Source organism: Electrophorus electricus, chromosome 13, assembly GCF_041902795.1.
Source record: "Electrophorus electricus isolate QZ-2024a chromosome 13, ASM4190279v1, whole genome shotgun sequence".
NCBI classification, from domain to species: domain Eukaryota; kingdom Metazoa; phylum Chordata; class Actinopteri; order Gymnotiformes; family Gymnotidae; genus Electrophorus; species Electrophorus electricus.
The window spans coordinates 17,887,501-17,907,251 of NC_137509.1; the positions used below are offsets into that span (position 1 = coordinate 17,887,501).

Below are 19,751 nucleotides of genomic sequence, written 5' to 3' on the forward strand. Positions count from 1 at the left end.
CTGTGGAAGTTATACATTAAACAAGACAAAATGCTCTTACTCCGGTCAGTGTACTGATAGAGAATAAGTGAGTGTGCGTGAGAAAGAGACATGAACGAACAAAATGAAGAGCAAAGAGTAAGTGCTGTGTGTCTGCGCACCTTTGCTGAGGAGACCTTGACGTAGACAAGGATTGGAGCAAGTGAAGTCTTGTTCAGCTGAGCTGGATGGTTTATGGTGTCAGCGTCCAGAACTACTAACTGCAGAGTCCGTGCCAGCTCAAAGATCCTCTCAATCTCGTTCTGTACCTCAGCTAACACACACACACACACACACACACAAGGTGAGGAGTGTGGAACCTCAGTGAGTCATTTTGTCAAGTTATTCAGGCTATTTATTATTTTCACTGTTGGAATTCTTAATTGTCTGAGCCCAGAGCGTGTAAAGGTCCTATCTGACTATGCATTTTCAATGATTACATGTCAGATTTCAGGCTTCTAAGTAAGCATGCGTGTGTGTGTGTGTGTGTTTGTGGGGCCGGTGTTGAATGGCGATTGTAAAAGAGATTACTTAGAGTGCAATCAGAAGGTCAGGCTGTAAGAATGTCTTTGATCTTAATCATGCCTCATTAATCAAGCCAAACTAACAATCATAACAAGCTTCTTGGTCTCCTTGTCTGTCATTCTCAAAGACTCTAAGGCCCTGCCGCTGACTCTGATCTTAAACCCCTGAACCCTTGAACTGATCTTAAACTCTACTTTCATGTCTTCGTTATGTTCTTAAGAAATCTCCTTAAATGCACCCAAACAAAATGAAAATGAAAACAAACAAAAAACCCATTAATAATGCCTTTGACCATTCTGCACAGAATTTACACACATTACAGAAATGTTCAAGTCAAAACATGAATCTAAATGGAAGTGCACACACCCTCACAACACAAATGCACTGACCTAGGTTGGTGCTGGATCGTTCAATGATGGCATGTTTACTGGGGTTATTGAGAACAGAGCGCTTGGCCAGAGAAATGTCTGCCATCACCCTAGTGATTGATATCCTGGTTAAGGAGAGAGAGAGAAGACCCAAATGAGCACATGAAGAAAATTACTTTTCACACATAATTCAACAAGAGGAAAAAAATAACTGAAGTGTGTCAGCAAAACAACTGATGTACCCAGGTACATATAATTGAGAGGAAAAAGGAGTAGCTCATTCGAGAATTACAGCCACTAATCTGCGCACGTATTTTGTGCTTCAGTAAATGATCTTTTATGACGTGTTTTATGCTTTCATTGTGTTTTCAAAAGTGTTTTGGCCTGAAATTTGGTCACTAAAATATAACTTTGTTATATGCAAAACATTTAGTGCATGGGAAGAGTGCCAAAATCTCCTCATCTGTAACTGTAGTAGCTGCAGTGCAAATGTGGCCATGCGGTGTGCTTCTGTACTGCAGCTGGGTTCAGTGCTGGACCTGTTCCAGCCAGGAGCGGGCGTGCGCACGCATGCGGTCCGGCTGCTTATGGCCCAGCATGGCCAATTAAGGCAATGAGACGAGACTATTTAAAGGAGCTTCGCGTGCACACTAACGCATAAACTAACCCAGAGAAGGACGGATGAGGACAAGGCTACTAGACATAGGGACAGGGAGAAAGAGGGAAAGATTTTCAGCTTTTACCTCCCCTCAAATTTTCGTTTCAGAAAGTCAAATAGTGCTTTTTGCATCATATCTGTCACCTGTAAGAAGAAACCAAGATACACATGTAAATATGCCTGATTCACATATACAGAACATCACCATATGAAGATCTCAGTACATTACACTACTACCACAAACATAAAACCTTAAAAAATATTTTTTTTTATATCTAACAATAATATATAACATAGTATGCTGCCCTATGTGTGGTTCATAACTAGGTCTGAAGGCATACAATTAATGGATGTGGCCAGAAAAACACCAAGCTGCTCCACAGAATCACTGGAAATCTAATTTCAAGTGAGCTAATTTGATGCAAGTTTATGGCATCTGATTTATAGTCACAGTGGGTGCATCTGACCTCATAACCCTTGAGTGAGGGTCCGATCAGGACCACAGGCCTCATGGAGGGCACCACGTCATATGGGGCAATGTGCTCCGTCTGCAGGGTGCCGGAAAACACATGTCATTCTCTCTCACACTCTGGTGAACAGTCCAAGCTCCCCTGCCCCACCACGCAAGACACATAAACTACCACACCCTATTTTGCTAGATAAAACACAAAACCACACACAGATAATATATCAGTGTTTCCTAGCCCCAATCTATTAGAAACCATGATCTGTACATTGCTGAAGTTTTCCCTGTCCTGAACACACATGACCCAACTCCTGTAGGATAAGGTGTTGAGTTGGCTCAGGAGTGCTGGATTAAGGCAAACTGAAACATGTGCTGAACATGTGCCGGACTGAGGCACAACAAATGCTGAAAAATACTACAGAGTGTATAGCTGAGGGTTTCTTCCTTTGAGAGGAAAAAAAGTTTTCCAGACATAAAAATAACTTCACAACTCACTTCTATAAAATGTTAAACAGATTCCTAGCTAGGTGTCTGTGTTATGCTGTTTGTAGAGATTAACTAGTGAATACTTTTTTTACTCTCAAAGTTCAGTGATGAAGAACAGTCTATCACAAGTACTTTTGCAAGAGGCACAAACATAAACCAAATCTTCTCTAGCATGAGAGTCTGATTTATGTAAATGTGCCATGAGGGAGAGTAAGTAGTCAATGAAGCAATGATTCCACACTTCACTGACACTGTTCTCAATTAAAACAACATTTGTGAAACATTTCATTAATATTCTGTGACTGAATTTAGTCTTCAGTGGCAGTTATAAACTAATGCCTCCGTCTGTAATTGGATCAGAATAATTAACTGGGTGATACTGACACAGTTATCTGTAACAACCATGGAGTCCCTCTTCAGAGGCTAAAGAAATAATTATGTTAGATTAAATATGACATAATAATTATGGAACATATATGAAACACTTGGGAGTTCCCTACTAAATAATAACTTCTAAAAATAATATTTATGAAGGATAATTCTTTCTTGGTGTGTTCACTGATCTTGCTTCATTGTGAAACAGTAAATGTGACAAAATCTAAATCTCTCAGCAAAATACTTGAGTGAACATGAGTGAACATGAATATCTTGAAAATAAATGTAGTACAGACCAATACATATTTCTCATACATTTACAAGGTACAAAAAGTTTTATTCCAGCATGACAAAATTAACCAAGGACTGGGTAAATATAGCACAATTAGTTTATGAATGGGAACTCTAGTCAAAGTGATTGATTGGTCTACTGAGCAGTACTGAAGGAATGAACACACACATGTGCGCATACACATCAAATGTCTTAATTTGATTTAAAAAATACTTGTGGATAATTCTTTTATTGCAATATTAGATTGCTGTTTTATATAAGAAACCATTTAACTCAGGACTCTCATAACATAAAATAAAGAATAAATAATAAAAATGTATACTAAAGGCTTTAATACATTTAAAATACTATGATGTGAAACAAGTGATAAAATAAAGCACGCACTGAGGTCCCATTCATTGTATTACACACACACACACACACACACACACACACACACACAGATTAAAGCAAAGCTTAGTTAACAAAGGTTATTGAAATGGGAAGAAACACACAGCCATGTAAAGAAAGACACTACTGGAGCCTTGTAGGCCCAACAGGCCTGCAAGGCCTTAGAGCAGGCCTAACTTACCGACTTCTGCTTCTGTGCTGCTTAGGAGAGGCGATGAGAGAGAAGCAGGGAGGAAGGGTGAGAGAGAGAGAGAGAGAGAGACAGAAAGGAAGTGAAAAGATTTAGTGGTAGAGAGAGAGGCAGAAAAAGGAAAAAGAAGAGGGAACAGAGCAGAGGGAGAGAGAGAGAGAGAGAGGGAGAGAGAGAGAGAGAGAGGGAGAGAGAGAGAGAGAGAGAGAGAGGGAGAGAGAGAGAGAGAGAGAGAGAGAGAGAGAGAGAGAGAGGGAGAGAAAGAAGAATAGTAAAGGGGAAAAAAAACAAGTGGTTACGACCAAGCGAGCATGCTTATGGCTCTGGCGTGGACATATGGACGACAGACAGACAGAGAGGCAGGCAGGGCTCTGCATGACGCTGCACAACTCATGTGCCATGCACAGCCGGACGAACGAGCACAGAGTCTGGTGGGGGGCAGAGCCGTGGCCCTGGTTACCTTCTTAAAGAAGGGCATTCGTTTCTCGCGGGCTAAGGGGGATATAACTGGGTTGGGGCTGGCTTTGGGGGAGCGCTGCAGGGGAGGAGGGTCAGGCTCCTCTGGGTCTAAGCTGGCAGCGTCTATGTCCACGGCAACACACACACACACACACACACACACACACACACACAGTTACATATGGGGCTCGAAAAAGGAAGGCACAAAAGGCACCCGCGGATATACCAGAATCGAACACATCGGTGTTCACTGGAGGATTCTATTCATTTTGCAGCATAGATGAGCAAACGTGAAATTAAACCACATAAAAAGACAATATAAATCACGGCATGCATGTTATTTTCAAAATCAGGTGACTAAAACATGTTGAAACATTGTGGCTTGAAAAAAACACACTTATTTCAAAATGTTACCCATGTAGCTGGAAGTTCAGCGACTCCAGATACACCCATGTGCACACAAGTGGCTGCTGTATTCTGAGACAAACTAGAGTCAGCTAAACTAACCTGCAGGACACTCTGAAGTTAGTCTTTAAGTCTGTCACTCAAGATATTTTTAATAGCATGCCAATGGTAGCATCAAATGTAGAACCTGTTTTCAACATTCAGAACTTAACTGCTCATTTAGCTTGATCATGCATAAAAAACATTCGCATATGACATTCTAAATCTTTATGTTAAATAAGTCAATGACATTCATTAGGTTTATCTGAATGATAAAGTACAGAGGTGTAGTTGGTAACTTGTAGGTAGTAGGAAATAAAAGACTTACGAGAGTTTTGAGCCAGCTGTGCTATATTGGCCAAGGATTTACTACAAAGAGAGAGAGAGAGAGAGAGAGAGAGAGAGAAAGAGAGAGAAAGAGAATGGGAAGAGAGCAAGATAGTGACATATTTCACTCTGGTAGGGTGCAGGGATAAGCATTAATGCAGAAAAAGCAAAGCAAGAAATCTACAGAAACACATATAGAGTACGGATGCGTGCGTGTGTGTGCACGTGTGTGCGCGTGTTTGTTTGCGTGTACCTGGGGAGCAATCTGTTTGGTTTTGCTTTTGGCTCCTGGTACGTGCTCGCAGTTTCTAACTTCACTGGACTGGGGATAAAACCGATGTCACACCCCTCTTTCACCAAGCGACCAATCCACCACTCATTATTATATTTCTGCAATACACAGAGATCCATCAGCTCAAAGACACAGCCAATCATTATCATAGTCATCATCACCATCATTAATAACATATCCAAGCATATGTGTTTTCATGGCTGACCTCTTTAACATGTAGAAAATCTTTAGGTTCAAAAGAGATTGCCATTCCAGGCACGGGGGCATTATCCTTGGGGCTAGCGTTGTAACCAATGTTTGTCCGAACGGCAAACGCTACAGGTCTCATCTGTTCAGGGTGGGGAGACATAACATGTCAACAGAAAGGAGAAGAAGAAAATTGATGAGGACCTGCTTTTTCAGTATATTCTGAATCATTCAGAATGAGAATCTGAATCAATCTCTTGAATCAAAACTGTAGCAATACAGCAGCATAAAACATATAACAGCAGCATTTAGGCAACAAATTTTATGATTAGACATGAATTGAGGTTGCTACATTGCGATTAGATTTTTTTTTTAAAGCCCTTAAAAAAACAGCCATTAGTGACTGTTGACATTAACATTGTTAACATGCTCCTGGTTCTAAGACAACGTGGAATTTTTAAAAGATGCCAACAGCCAATCTTTTTAGCTACTAAGCATTTTATCTGCTAGCTAGTGGATAAAGTGACCAAACCTAAAAGAGCTAAACAACCAACACGGTACAAACATTTTAAGAGCTAAACTGACATGGTTTCCCCACTTGGGCCTTATGGTTCCCATGGTGCTAAGTGCCTTGTAATTTGTTTTTGTTTATGTCTTCGTTTTGCCACCGCCCTTCCTTCCTGGTGTTCACCTGCAGTACAATTTCCCTTAATTATTATATTTATTTATATCCTGTGTTTTCCTGCCTTAGTAGCCATAGTCAATCATTAGTTGTAAGTCTTCTCATGTTCTGTGTTTCTTGGATTTTTCCCTGCTGGGTTTGTTATGTATTCTAGTTTTGCTTCTCAATATCCTGGCAACTCGACCCAAGACTGTTTTATGGATAATGAGTATTGGATTACCCTTAATAAACATTGTTTAACTTGCATCCTGCCTGGCCTTCCTCCGTGTTACAGAATGACAGACTGAAAAAAGACACAGTGAGTGAGCAACAGCCCTGTTTATGGCTCTATCATTGGAGCAAAACTCTGAAATACCAGTTTAGTCAGCTCCAGTGTTGCCTTACTGGGAAGAGTAATTTCCTTCATGCCCGGAGAGACCAAGGGCTCATTGTAGGTTGAAGAAATCCCTTATGTCTACCACAGGAATCCAGGTTGGTGCACTGATTTTTATCTTTGGTGGCAGTGCTATTTTAAGGCCAAAGTTTGTCTATCTTTGATTAAGGGAGCACTCATCGGGGAGTCTAGAGAATGGGAAGAAACTGTGCAGGGGAACAAAGTGGCAGAAACCTGACATGGTTTTCTATCCCTTTTGCTGGACTGCTCTGATTCTCTATTAGGGCCAAAGAACTATTCCAACGCTACATGTGCACTCCCAGCTGTTTGCGATCTCTGTCACCTCTTCAGCCCTGATGCCTGTTGCTCCCAGCTCCCTGTCCAACCCTAATGCCCATGTTCAGTCCTGATTAAACCTGACCACCTCTCAAACCCCAATGCTAGCAGTCCTGGCTGGCTCTGCCCCACTGCATGCAGTCCTGGCCACACTAGATGCCCAGTCATCCTCCAGAGGAGGTTCTGTGCCTCGGGGTCTAGCTCCCCCTACATGGGGGAGACAGGCCTTGGGGAGGACCCAGGGGTCTCTGTGCCTGTTTCTGGACCTGTGTCTCGCGTCTTAGGTGTGGAAGTTGCTGCATTGTTTCCCACTTTTGGCATGGAAGACACGTCCCTGCCTCCTGATTCCAACACCACCACACCTTGGTCTCTAGAGGATGTGATTCCTACATGCTGCTCCCACAAGGGTGTGGACATGCCCTGCTCCGGACCATTTTGTGGAGTTTTGGATTACCTTTAGTAAACACTGCTTGTCCTGCCTCATCTCCCTCTACCTTACATGATCATGGAAGCAACAAAGGGTGTGATATCAGAATAATGCAACACGTTAGCCCAATGTGAAGGTGCCCAAGAAGACGAGAGCAACAGTTGGCTGTGGCAGATACTGAAGCAACAGTATCTTCAAAATAGCTTCAGTAACGTGACCGGTAACAGAGCCATACCTGATTCCTTGCCTTCACTCACTTGTTTTGTTATTGGTTTTGTCAGAATCCCATTACTGCTGTAACACATTACACATCCTGATAAAATGAGGACTTCAGTACTACAAACAGCTGACATGAAGGATAATAGATTGTTTTATGAGAAGCTTGAAGAATACAGAAGCTTCAGTAGGAATTAGACCAAATGACTTAACACTTTCCTACAATAATCTGTACATGTAGGAAAAGGATGATCACTGTCCAAAGACCCCTCTTCACCTGATCATGTTAGCATAAAGGTTGGTAGAAAGTAGGAATTTACATTAAAGTGCAGTTTATCAAATCAATTTTATTTTATGTCTCACATAGGAGTAAGGTGAGTCAAAAGCTTAGGTGCTTACCTCTTACATTTTAGTGAAAAATAATAACATAAATGTATATATGATTATACTATGTATATCTTCTAGAGGGGAAAAATACAAAAAGATAGGAAGGGTACAGATATTTTCCTACACACTATTCATACGCATTTCTTACACACATCAGGCATTCATCATACATACACTGTATGTAGACGTGAGTGGAGTGGCAGTAGTTGTAGTGTGTTGAATTTTCATTAGATATTACATATTATTGTCTATGCTGTTTATTGACATTGTCTATAAAGAGTAATGGGGGTCGATTAAAGGAGAGTGTGGGCTTGTCTGTGTGAGCGTAAGTATATGAGAGTGCTGATGAACTGTCCCTGAACAGGCTGGTTCTAGTTTGTATGCTTCTGAATCACCTGCCAGATGATAGCAGCAAGAAGATACCGTGCCTTGGGTGGGCGGGGTCTCTTATGAGCCTCTCTACTAAAGTTCCATCGATTGTGCTGGGCATGCGCTCCATTTCCTGCTTCCTAAAGTCCGCTATCAGCTTCTTGGTCTTGTTGCTGTTGAGTGAGAGGTTATTCTCATGGCACCACAGGGAAGTGACCTCCTCTCTGTAGGCTGCCTTGACCTCATCCGAGATCAGACCACTGCTGTCATTGGCAAATGTGATGGCTTTGAAGCTGTGTGTGGCTGTGCAGTCATGGAGCACAGGAGAGGTCAGAGCTCCCTGAGTGGCTGCTGAATTGAGACTCAGCGAGGAGGAGATGGAGCCGTCCATTCCTACCACCTGGCGACGGCCTAACAGGAAGTTCAGTTTCCAGCTGTACAGAGAAATGATCAGACCTAGAGCACGTAGCTTCCTGTCAAGGACTGAGGGGACTACGGTGTTGAATGCAGAGCTAAAAACCACAAACAGCTTCCTCGTATATGTGTTCTTGTTCAGATATGAAAGGGCAGTATGCGTTGTCAGGGCTGGGGCATCATCAGTGAATCTGTTCTCTTAGTAGGCAAACTGTGAAAGATCCATGGTGGCAGGAACTGAGGTGCAGATGGATTCTCTACCCAGCCTCTCTCAAACCTCTTGCTTATGATGGAGGTTAGAGCAACAAAAGGTTAGATCAGTCATTGAGACAGATTACAATGTTTGTCTTGTACCAGAATGATAGTGGCCAATTTGAAACACATTGGAACCACAGACAGTTGTTACTCAAGCTAGCTCATCTGTGCGTACTTAAAGCGTATGTCGGGTGATGCTGTCTGATCCGGCTGCTTCGCAGGTCTATATTATCTGAAAGGATCTGTGCATATAGACAGATAGTGAGAGACTTTGCCTCGGTGCAGCATGGTCTCATTCACAGGTCTCAGCGTGACCTAAGTCGAAACATGTATTTAGTTCGGTATTTAGCTCATCTGGGAGTGAGGTGGTGGTGGTAGTCATGTGGCGTGTTTTCCCCTTGAAGTCTGTTATATTGTTCAGTCCCAGCCACATACTCTTTGTATTGGTGACATTGAACTGATCTTGAACTGGTCTTTAGGAGAGCATAGCTGTCGTTTTTATAGTCCACCATGTTACTGGACTTAAAAACAGCACTTTGTGCGATCAGTGCTTTGCGCACTTCACTACTGAGACACGGTTTCTGGTTTGGGTAAACATGGATTGTTCTTGAGGGTACAACATCACCTATGCACTCTTCAGTGTTATTGAGAATATTTCGAACACCCCCAGTCTGCATGATCAGAACAGTCCTGAAGCATTGCGACTGTCTGTATCTGACCTACTTGATGGTGGGCGCCTTCCTCTTCAGCTTCTGCCTATAAGCGGGCAGGAGTAGGATGAAGGAGTGATCTCATTTGCCAAATGGAGGATTGGGTAGGCCTTTGTATGCTTCCCAGAAGGTGGTGTAGCAGTGGTCTAGTGTCTGGTGTTTCCATGTGTTGAAGTTGATGTGTTGGTAATATTTGGGAGAAATTTTCCTCAAGTTTGCCCTGTTAAAGTCCCCAACAACAATGATGGCAGCCTCAGGGTGTGCGGCTTCCTGCCTGTTAACAGCCTCGTACGGTTTCCCAAATGCCAGGTCAACGTCGGCCTATGGGGGTATGTACACCATGGTGGCAACAACTCCTGAAAACTCTCTCAGTAGCTACAGTGGTGTATCCAAGATAAAAAGCAGAGACTCAATGGTATGTTTGATCTTCTGATCCAAGCGCTGATGATCAGAGATCATAAACCACCTCCCATGCTTTTGCCTGTTTTCCATGAGTTCATTGGCTTGATCAGGTATATCCTCAAACATCTATTTTCCTGTGAGGCATATTATGCATCAGTCCCTTGTTTCTTGCTGGAATGAAATCTGTGCCCTTAGTTCACTGAGTTTGTTATCCAAGGACTGTGCATTCATGAGTAGTATGCTGGGTATTGGTGGACAGTTTATGTGCTGTTTAGGCTCTCCTGCCCCTTTTCAGGTGTCTGTTTCGCTTACTCAGCCACGCAGCAACAATTAATGATGTGAATCCACTATTCGCAAACAATGGATCAGCACTGAAAAACTCAAAGTTTAGTTTTTGGTGAGTGATCTGGTCTGATATCCAGACATGTTTGTCGGTCGTATACAAAGGTGCTTATGACACTGAATGCAAAAAAGCAGATTAAAAACACAATAAGCAAAATATTACTACATGTAGAGGAAGCTTGCAATGCTGCAGCAGCCATACTCAGCACTACTGTGGTATCATTCTGACTATAAATCACTGCAAAACAGTGACAGTGATAGTGATGGTCTGACAAAACAATATGAAGCTCTAATATATTAATCTGCTATTAATGCTCAGTCTCAAAAGAACAGTGTGTGTAATAAATAAATTAATTGTGTGTGTGTGTGTGTGTGTGTGTGTGTGTGTGTGTGTGTGTATGACTAAGGGAGGGGGAATCAGGAGTAAGGCATGATCAGCATGGCAGCTCAATGTCATTAACATCCACAGCATGGTCCACCACACCCACATATATCCACCCCCCCCCCCCCACACACACACACAAACACAAATGAATTATAGGTATGCCAAACAGAGGACATTGTGTCCAGTACCGGCATGAGTGATGGTGGCCTGCTAATGCATCATACACACACATATCACAACCTTTTCTGCTGTGGATGACTGGTGAAGACTGCTGTTATCAGCTCCTTTCCTTTCTTCAATGTCTATTGCTTAACAAATACCCTATTCCCAGCAATCAAATGCATATATCACCTTCAAATGAATTTCCTGGCTACTGAAATAACAGTCAATAGTTGCCAATAAACGTACAATAATATAACTTATGATTCTTATTGCGAAACAATAATATAACATGATTTTTCATGTATATTCCTGTATTACTTTTTCCACCTTGCCACCACAATGTCCACTCACTCTTTCTACATGCCTTTACTTTTCTAACAGGCCATCTGTTATGCAACACATGCTTCCAGAATGTATGCCTTATTGACCACGCACACAGAGAAAGACAGCATGAAGGAGTGAGATCACTGTGTGCACGTATGAGTGCAGAGGACAGAGAGAGAGAGAGAGAGAGAGAGAGAGAGAGAGAAAGGGGATCAGATCTTTCCATCCTTCCATTCACATCCATAAATAATACATTCCGAATAAACTAGGTTCATTCACAAGGTCAAAAACTGAAAAAAGATGGTAATATGGCATCCACAACATGCTTATATATCATTATACTTTCTTGTTGAAATTTTCATGATCAGTGAAGCAAAGCCATGGGCTCATATTCATGATAAATAACTTGGTAATTACAGTCTTGGAGTGCTTTTGGCTTAATTTATGACGTGTGTATATGTGTCTCTGTGCACAAATGCATGTGTTTTGATACATGTTTAGGAAACTTATGGCTGTTTCCCTGTACAAACATGGATAATGAATAATTTTTTATTCCTGTCCTCGTGCTTATAGGCTGGAGGACATCTGGCCTTGCCATGAATATTTATGTGTCTGTTGCATTTTTCATAAGAGATTGATGGCCAGAGCTAAATTTAACATGCCGGAGAAAACATAGTAGAGACAGAAAATAGAGCACTGTCAGAGTGAGAAAAAAAGAAAGCATGACTGAGGAAAAGTCTGTGTGTGTGTGTGTGTGTGTGTGTGTGTGTGTGTGTGTGTGTAATCTAAAACAAGTGATACAAAAATGGCTAAGTACACTGATAGTGATGTAAAGCATTGTAAATGCCATTGTAATAAAAGGTATTCAAATTAGCACAAAGAAATACACATACACACATGATCATTCAAAAACTTTTTTACAGGAATGGGCAAAATCCATAGCAGATTATCAGAGCTCAACTTCTAATTAAAGAACAGAGAGAGAGAGAGAGAGAGAGAGAGAGAGAGGGGAAAGATAATGTTTCAGTTTGCCCCAGAAACATAGAATATCAATGGAGATGTAAAAATTGTATACTTAACACAGCCATATCCCACATTACTTCAGGTCAGTGCTTCCTAACATTACTCCTGAACTACTTTTGGTCTGTATATAGCACATATACCTGAATCTATCCCACCCAGTATAAACTCACGGGCATGCTCAATCTAACCCACCAAGTATAAATTTATGGGCATGCTCAATCTGACCCACCAAGTATAAACTCATGGGCATGCTCAGTCTGACCCACCAAGTATAAACTCATGGGCATGCTCAATCTGACCCACCAAGCATAAACTCATAGGCATGCTAATTTAACCCACAAAGTATAAACTCACAGGAATGCTCATTAAGGTTGAGACTACACCTGAAAACTAGAATAAACCTGCAGGGAAGAATGCCGTTCAAAACAAACTAGCAAAATAAAAGTCACAGAGGTTCACTGGACTGTCAAGGTCAGGATATAGCAGAGGTAGTATGCCCACCCTATGATGAGCTAATGAAACAGAGGGACTCCAGTGATACAAAAAAGCCAGATTTTCTAGCCTGGGGATTTTGGGACTCCAAAACCAGATCATTTCCTCCTTGTTTTGTCCTTTGGTGAACACTTTTAGGACCACACTGGCCTCTTTCACTTAAAAAACAAACTGTACAGCTCTACAAATGGATTTCACATCTTGTGCTGGGGAAAGGCAGCTGGGCCGATGCCCCAGTTTCCTCTAGTCAACATATCCAGTTAGACACATAATTACCCACCACATCAAATGCCCTCAGACTGGAACAGTATAACAGAGTAAGCTTCACAGACTGTTCTGTGCTGTACCTTAAAAGCTGTACATGAAATTTTGACTATAGTTGAGCAGATTAAGGAAACTTGATAAGAAGTGATGTGGACTCTAAGTGTGTGTGTGTGTGTGTGTGTGTGTGTGTGTCCAAGTAAAACAAAAGACATTCATTCAGTAGAAATACGCAACAGTTGCCAAATTCTAATGAAAATAACACTGCAGAAAAGCACATATGCTCATATAAGCAACTAAGGAAAATGGTAAGACGTCCAGCCCGGACTGCAAATAGTAGGATGATCTCCTTGGTAGTTGAATACGTGTCTGTCTCAACATCTACCTGTGTACAAAGCAGCGTACTTGGTCCAGAGGAATGGCAGGTAGAGAAAAACTAGCAGTCAAACAGAATAAGACCCACTGATGCAATGCCAAGCAGGTAAGGTCAGAGATATGTGCTTTGCCCCGTGTGCGAGTGAGAGAAAAAGATTGGGAAATGAGTGAAACAATTATGGATTATTCCCAGAAGGGGCAGCAAGCATTATGTCTAGGCTGGAGTTTCAGGTGCATAATCGATCATAATACACTACTAACACTTGAGAGACAACAGGTCAGTCTTCTGTCCCTCCCCTCTTCTGACACTCCTGCCAAAGTGTGACACTTTCACACCTCATCCTCATATACTTGTCCCTGGCTGTGTGATGATGCATTATACTTCATCATTATAGTCATTTTAGGTCTCTCCTTATCACAAACAGAAGCAGATAACAGATCAAAATGTCAGTCAGTCAGGCAGACAGACAGACAGGTACACAGAGAGCAACAGGCATGTAGACATATGTCTAGATATTGTTACAGAGGAACAGACAACACTACCAAATGAATACAGTAGAGATACGTGGTTAGACAAGTAGGTAGATGGAGACGAACCCTGGCCTTCTCTAGCTGGGCCTGGGCCTGCCGCTGAGCCTCCCTGCGCTGGGCCTCTTTGTCCTCCTCCAGGGACACATCAGAATCAGATGGTCGAGTGGTGCACGAGTCTGCTGAACCCTACGGTGAGAGCAGAGGGCCAAACATTAGCAACAGGTCGCAGGCGGCACACAGAATGCAGAACGGTTCAGGCAAAGAAAGTGGGGTGGTTAGAGACACACGTTCTCCACTAGCACCCACAAAGGACAGAAGTTCTAGTTCAAAGGACTAGAGACGGGCATGAAGTGTGAATGCCGGGTATGAGACAGCTGAGGCCTCACTGGAGGTGGAAGATGATGGACTGTTGCTCTCCTGCTCAGCTCTGGGAGCATATGGGTAGAGTAAATGTGGCTAAGTCCACCCACGCTCTCTTCCGTCAGTGTGCCCTTGGTTAAGGAAGCAGGTGTGCTGATCTGCTCTTTCCTTATGGCCTGCCATGCTGCCAGGGATGACCGGCTCCAATCCACTATTCATGCCACGTTATATCTAAGTCACTATTCATTTTGTTCCAATTTTTATAGTTAATCTAAATGGCATCTTTTATTAAATAATGCAATTACATTAATAATCAAGACCTGCTAAAATTCAAATGAGAGGGTGAACATGTATTCATATCAGAGGTTTTCTGTGTCTGCATTACATTTATCTGGGCCACCTACAAAACTACACTTCATATTAGCCTTAATTCCCAGGCTATTGTATTGACCTTGCTCACTAAACTACCATATTAGCACTGACCTTCTCTTTGTGGGAGTCAGAAAGGTGTTTTAAATACAGTATGACTATTAATGTAGTTGTATTTATAAACGCAAACATAGGCACACTCTCTCTTTCACACACACACACACACACACACACACACACACGCACACGCACACACACATGCACACACACACACACACACACACACACACACACACACACACACACACACACACACACACACACACACACACTGTGGCAATGGTGAAATGATGATTCTCAGTATAAATCTATGTAAATTAAACAATATAACAATGGATGCAAAGTGGCATTCATATCAAAGGGTTTATTCAAAAACTAAGGATTCTATAAGGGGTAACAAGACCACTGAAAAGATACCATCTTTGTTACCTTGATGTTAGTCTGGCATTTCTTTTTAAACAAGACAATACTACGCAGAAACTCTAAAATAAAAAAAAATGTATCTAACATAAATGTTTGTGTACATTATGGGCCATATGGATCATCACTGAATATGCCCCAGGCACATATTAAGAAATGAGCATTCACAAGCGCTCACATCTGTTTTCTATCTGTTTTCAATTCATTTGGTAACACATATTTCACAGCATTTCATATTATAATACGATGTGTTAGAACACATTCTAAGCCATACTGTCCAACTCCATTACAACTGTCAAATCCGCAGAAATGATTCAGACTCAAATGTTTCCATACATGCTGCTCAGTTTGCTGTTTCCCCTTGACCTGCATGTTGACGTGTCCAAAATGTCTTATGACTTTAGCTATACACTCTTTCTATATCCAGGTTAATATTACAAAGAGATTCAGAGACACTAGGCAGCTGTAGCCTAAGACATAAATACCTAATTACACTGAATAATTATACTTGATTATAGCCAACACAGTACAAGGCAAAGACAAGCATCCATCCTGTCCACGAGTAACACATCACACATACACACTGTGGGATTCAACACACTCTCATAAAGTAGAGTATAGAGTTTCTTACACCAATCTCGTTGTTGGCTCGACCGTCCTTTGCTCTTTTCAGCAGCCGTATCCAGGAGGCCTTCATCAGCCAATAAGGTTAGAGCATTTGCTCTCTTCACCATACCAACCACAAACGCAGCTGATCACTAAACACACTGTTACAGCAGGCGGTACTAAACGCTGCCCAGTGTTACACTAAAACTACGACTGAACTACCATAACAGGTTTAAACGAAATCTGAGGCCATTTTAACACTTGATACCAAGGATACTGATGCTACTACCAATGTCACTAAAAACAGTTCATTATATTTCCCTAGAGTGCTTAACTATCAGTAGCTAGCATTCAAGAAGTCATCCAAGACACATCTACAGATCTAAGTATAATAATACCTCAATGAACATGCTACGAGCTACTACAACAACTGGTTACTCCTTTTGATACTAGCAGTACACCGCCTAAAAGTGCCCTAACGTGCTACCTGATGCCTCTGCTATTGCTAATGCTAGGAGCACTGGCTGTACTGCTGCTGTTGCCGTGGGGACCGAGAGTTCCGCGGGAGCGCGTGCGCTCACCCTCCCAGCGCATGCTGAGTGAGGGAGGCTGGTGCGGAGGATGCTGCTCACGCTGCCGCCACGCGGGTGGGCCGGCCTGCCCTGCTCATCGCAGGGGAAGGCGACTGGTCGGCCCTCCCCCTAGCGCTACCGCTGCTGCTGGGGCTCCCAGGTGTGGCGGTCATCCGCCCTCGGCGGGACTGACTCGGCGCCTGATGCCTCGCTTACTGTCCTCCCCTTCCGTGCTCAGCGCGTTCGTGTGTGTCTGCGCGCGCGCGTGTCTCGAGCCCCCTGCTCTCTGTTTGAGCATCGCCGTCCGCGTTCTGCTTGTTTCCTCTCTCTCACGCCTTCTCTCGTCTCTCTTTAGCTTTCGCCCTGCACTTTCCCTCAGCCTCCTCCCTCGCTCCCTTCCTCTGCCTGTCTCTCTCTCTCTCTCTCTCTCTCTCTCTCTCTCTCTCTCTCTCTCTCTCTCTCTCTCTCTCTCACACTCTCTCCCGCTTCTCTGCTGCTCATCACAGGATCTCCATCTGCTCTTTCTCTCCTGTGATTAATGTCTCTGCATGTTTGGTTGACTGCGTGTGCATGTGATCTGTGCGCGTGTGTTTGTGTGTACATGCGATCTGAGTGTGTTGAAGAATTTGCCTTCTTTGGCACGTGGCTGTCACACGAATGCCTGCGTAATACACCCCCCCCCCCCACCAAACACACTTCCCTAACTTTGTTGTTGTCAGTTGAAAGTTCAGCAGAATCTCTCCTGTGACCTTGTGAGCATGAGAGAGAGAGAGAGAGAGAGAGAGAGAGAGAGAGAGAGAGAGACCAAAATAGCTCGTGATAAGTTAATGAAGGGAGACTGTGAATCATTCAGAATAAACTGATTACCACACTAGTTTTAAAACAAAGATCAAGGACTCACTTCCTATGAACTTGGTCTCTCATCTTATAATTAATTATTCAGAAACTTGGTAATTATCATATTTACATGTGACTTTAGCACAGTTGTCTACAAAGGGGAACAATTTTTAAGTGTGAGGTTGTTTATGAATTTTAAAAAAGTTTTAAGATTACTTAATCTCAGACAATCAGACTATTGCAGAATATAGCTCAGAAAATTACATTATTTGGTTTCTCATGCTAATTTAAATGGCAATGTCTTTTATAAATAAACACTTCAAATTAGCTACTGCACTTTTAAATGTAATTCTGAATTATTATTATATTATTTTATTATTTTTTTTTGAAGAAAAAACAGAATTTCCTAATATGAGTAGACTTTTATATATGAGTTAACATATTCACCAGCTGGAAGCTCACAATATACAATTTCAGAACAACATGACCACACTTAAGTGTTAAACACATGTTAAATGCTTGAACGTTAAAATGTCTTTCTTAGTCTATGTTCATAGTCCTACGGGTTATGGCTTTATATCATGGTACAGTTTTAAGCAGGGGGCAAAACTACTGCCTCAGATGTGCCCTGAATAATGCAACATCACTGCATAAAATGCAAATGGCTGGAAGGGCAAATGGGGGTCATGGATAACAATACAGGCAAACGGATCATTTAAATGAGGAAAAACAGACTATAGATAGATGTATAAAGAGAGAGAGAGAGAAAGAAGGAGAAGAACAGCAGAAGGAGAGAATGGTAGAGAATGAATTACCAAATCAAAAAAAATATGCTATGTCAGGGCACATTTTCGTGAAGGCTTGATGAAGACAGACGTGTTACCAAACATCATCTCAACCTTTCCTCTGTCATCAGCATTAGTTAATTCCCTTGATGCCGTAGGCACAAGGTGGCATGAATGGTCACCTGCAGAAATAGGCAACACCGCAACAGAGCAAGCACAGCTCAGGTATTAGGGCACCTTCATGTGACAAATGAAATTTTAATTTGCCCCCATAATGCAGCTGTACATACGCACACACACGCGCACACACACACACACACACACACGCACACACACTCAACTGACACAGAACAGCTATACCCTTGAGCAGCATGACAATGGTTAACTGAGTGCTCACAAAAACTAGATCCCAGGACAGCCATACACACACGCACACACACACACACACACACACACACACACACACACACACATTCATACTTTCTGATGTGTTGGTCTTACCCAGAGGTTATATTGTAGTTTTATCTATAGACCGCTGCACAGTACAGATAACCAGAGATATTGACCCAGTCACATAGTGTCACCCACACACATACACAAATCCACACCCTGGGCAATATCACTGTCCTCTACAACACATCACAGCATGCATGCACACACACACACACACACATGCACACACACATCTATTAAATACCACAAATCATTATTAAACAATGGTATCTGCATATATTTTACTATGGCTACGAGATCCCCCTTCCAGCAGAGTTTAGTTCCAACTCAAATCCAACACCTGTACCTGATGTATTCAGACATCTCTCAACATTTTTGTATCAGGTGAGCAGGACTTGTATCAGGTGAGCAGGACTAAATTCTAGAGGACGAGAGGCAGAACTTAGCAGAAAGTTTGGGTAGTATTCATGAAAGCTAGCATTGCAGCCATTAAAAAATCCTAAAGATCCTTAAACATTTGTTCATGTCTTCCTAAATATGAAAGTACGCTTAAACAATAAGCCTTCCTACATGGCATGAGTACTAAGATATCTATCTATCTATCTATCTATCTATCTATCTATCTATCTATCTATCTATCTATCTATCTATCTATCTATCTATCTATCTATCTATCTATCTATCTATCTATCTATCTATCTATCTATCTCTCTCTCTCTCTCTCTCTCTCTCTTTTACACACACACACACACACACACACACACACACACACACACACACACACACACACACACACACAGAATTGTTGCTCAGTTTTCTCAATCAGCTATCTTAAGCTTATTCAAATATTTGCACTATGAAACAACTATCCCAGATAAGTGGTACATAGCCATCCTAGGTAACTGGTGCATAGCCGAGATCTTGCTATTAATGAATATTGCAATGTTCTAGGACAAAAATTGTAAGAACGCAATATTCTAGGACAGCAAGAACCCTCGCAGAGGAAGACAGAACATCTTTAAATGGAACAATGCTCTATTTGGGACAGCCTTTCTGACAGCTGTCACTAAGGGTTCTCCAAAGCTATCTGTCTTTCAACGTGGACCAGACTATATCCTCAGGATACCAAATAAAATTGTATTCACGGGATTGTTCAGTATTTCACCTCTTTTCAAATTTAAATATTCATGTATCATTCAAAACTAAAAGCTGTAATTTAAATGTGTGTGACTAGTAGCTGAGAAAACCCTATAAAAAAAGTCGATATGATCATCATGAGAACACATGCGCTACATTTTACAAACCCATTGCATATTCATGGATGCTGTACAAATTTAGAACACACTT

The 19,751-nt window shown here is 42.0% G+C and overlaps 1 protein-coding gene across 6 annotated transcripts in view; it reads right to left on the minus strand.

Moving 5' to 3' along the window:
• Window positions 1–19,751, minus strand: part of cacnb2a (calcium channel, voltage-dependent, beta 2a) — a 55,331-nt gene that overhangs the window by 5,821 nt on the left and 29,759 nt on the right. For 4 of the 6 annotated variants that reach the window (XM_027019380.3, XM_081694873.1, XM_027019383.3 and 1 more), the window contains 9 exons: window positions 14,009–14,128; window positions 5,496–5,618; window positions 5,252–5,388; window positions 5,000–5,040; window positions 4,229–4,350; window positions 2,037–2,117; window positions 1,655–1,713; window positions 933–1,036; window positions 141–292 (listed from right to left, as the gene is read on the minus strand). In XM_027019380.3, coding sequence (XP_026875181.2) covers window positions 141–292; window positions 933–1,036; window positions 1,655–1,713; window positions 2,037–2,117; window positions 4,229–4,350; window positions 5,000–5,040; window positions 5,252–5,388; window positions 5,496–5,618; window positions 14,009–14,128 — 939 coding nt within the window. Of the gene's footprint in view, window positions 1–140; window positions 293–932; window positions 1,037–1,654; window positions 1,714–2,036; window positions 2,118–3,759; window positions 3,777–4,228; window positions 4,351–4,999; window positions 5,041–5,251; window positions 5,389–5,495; window positions 5,619–14,008; window positions 14,129–15,782; window positions 16,896–19,751 lie in introns of those variants that run through there. The other 2 variants (XM_027019382.3, XM_027019381.3) reach the window with 2 other exon arrangements.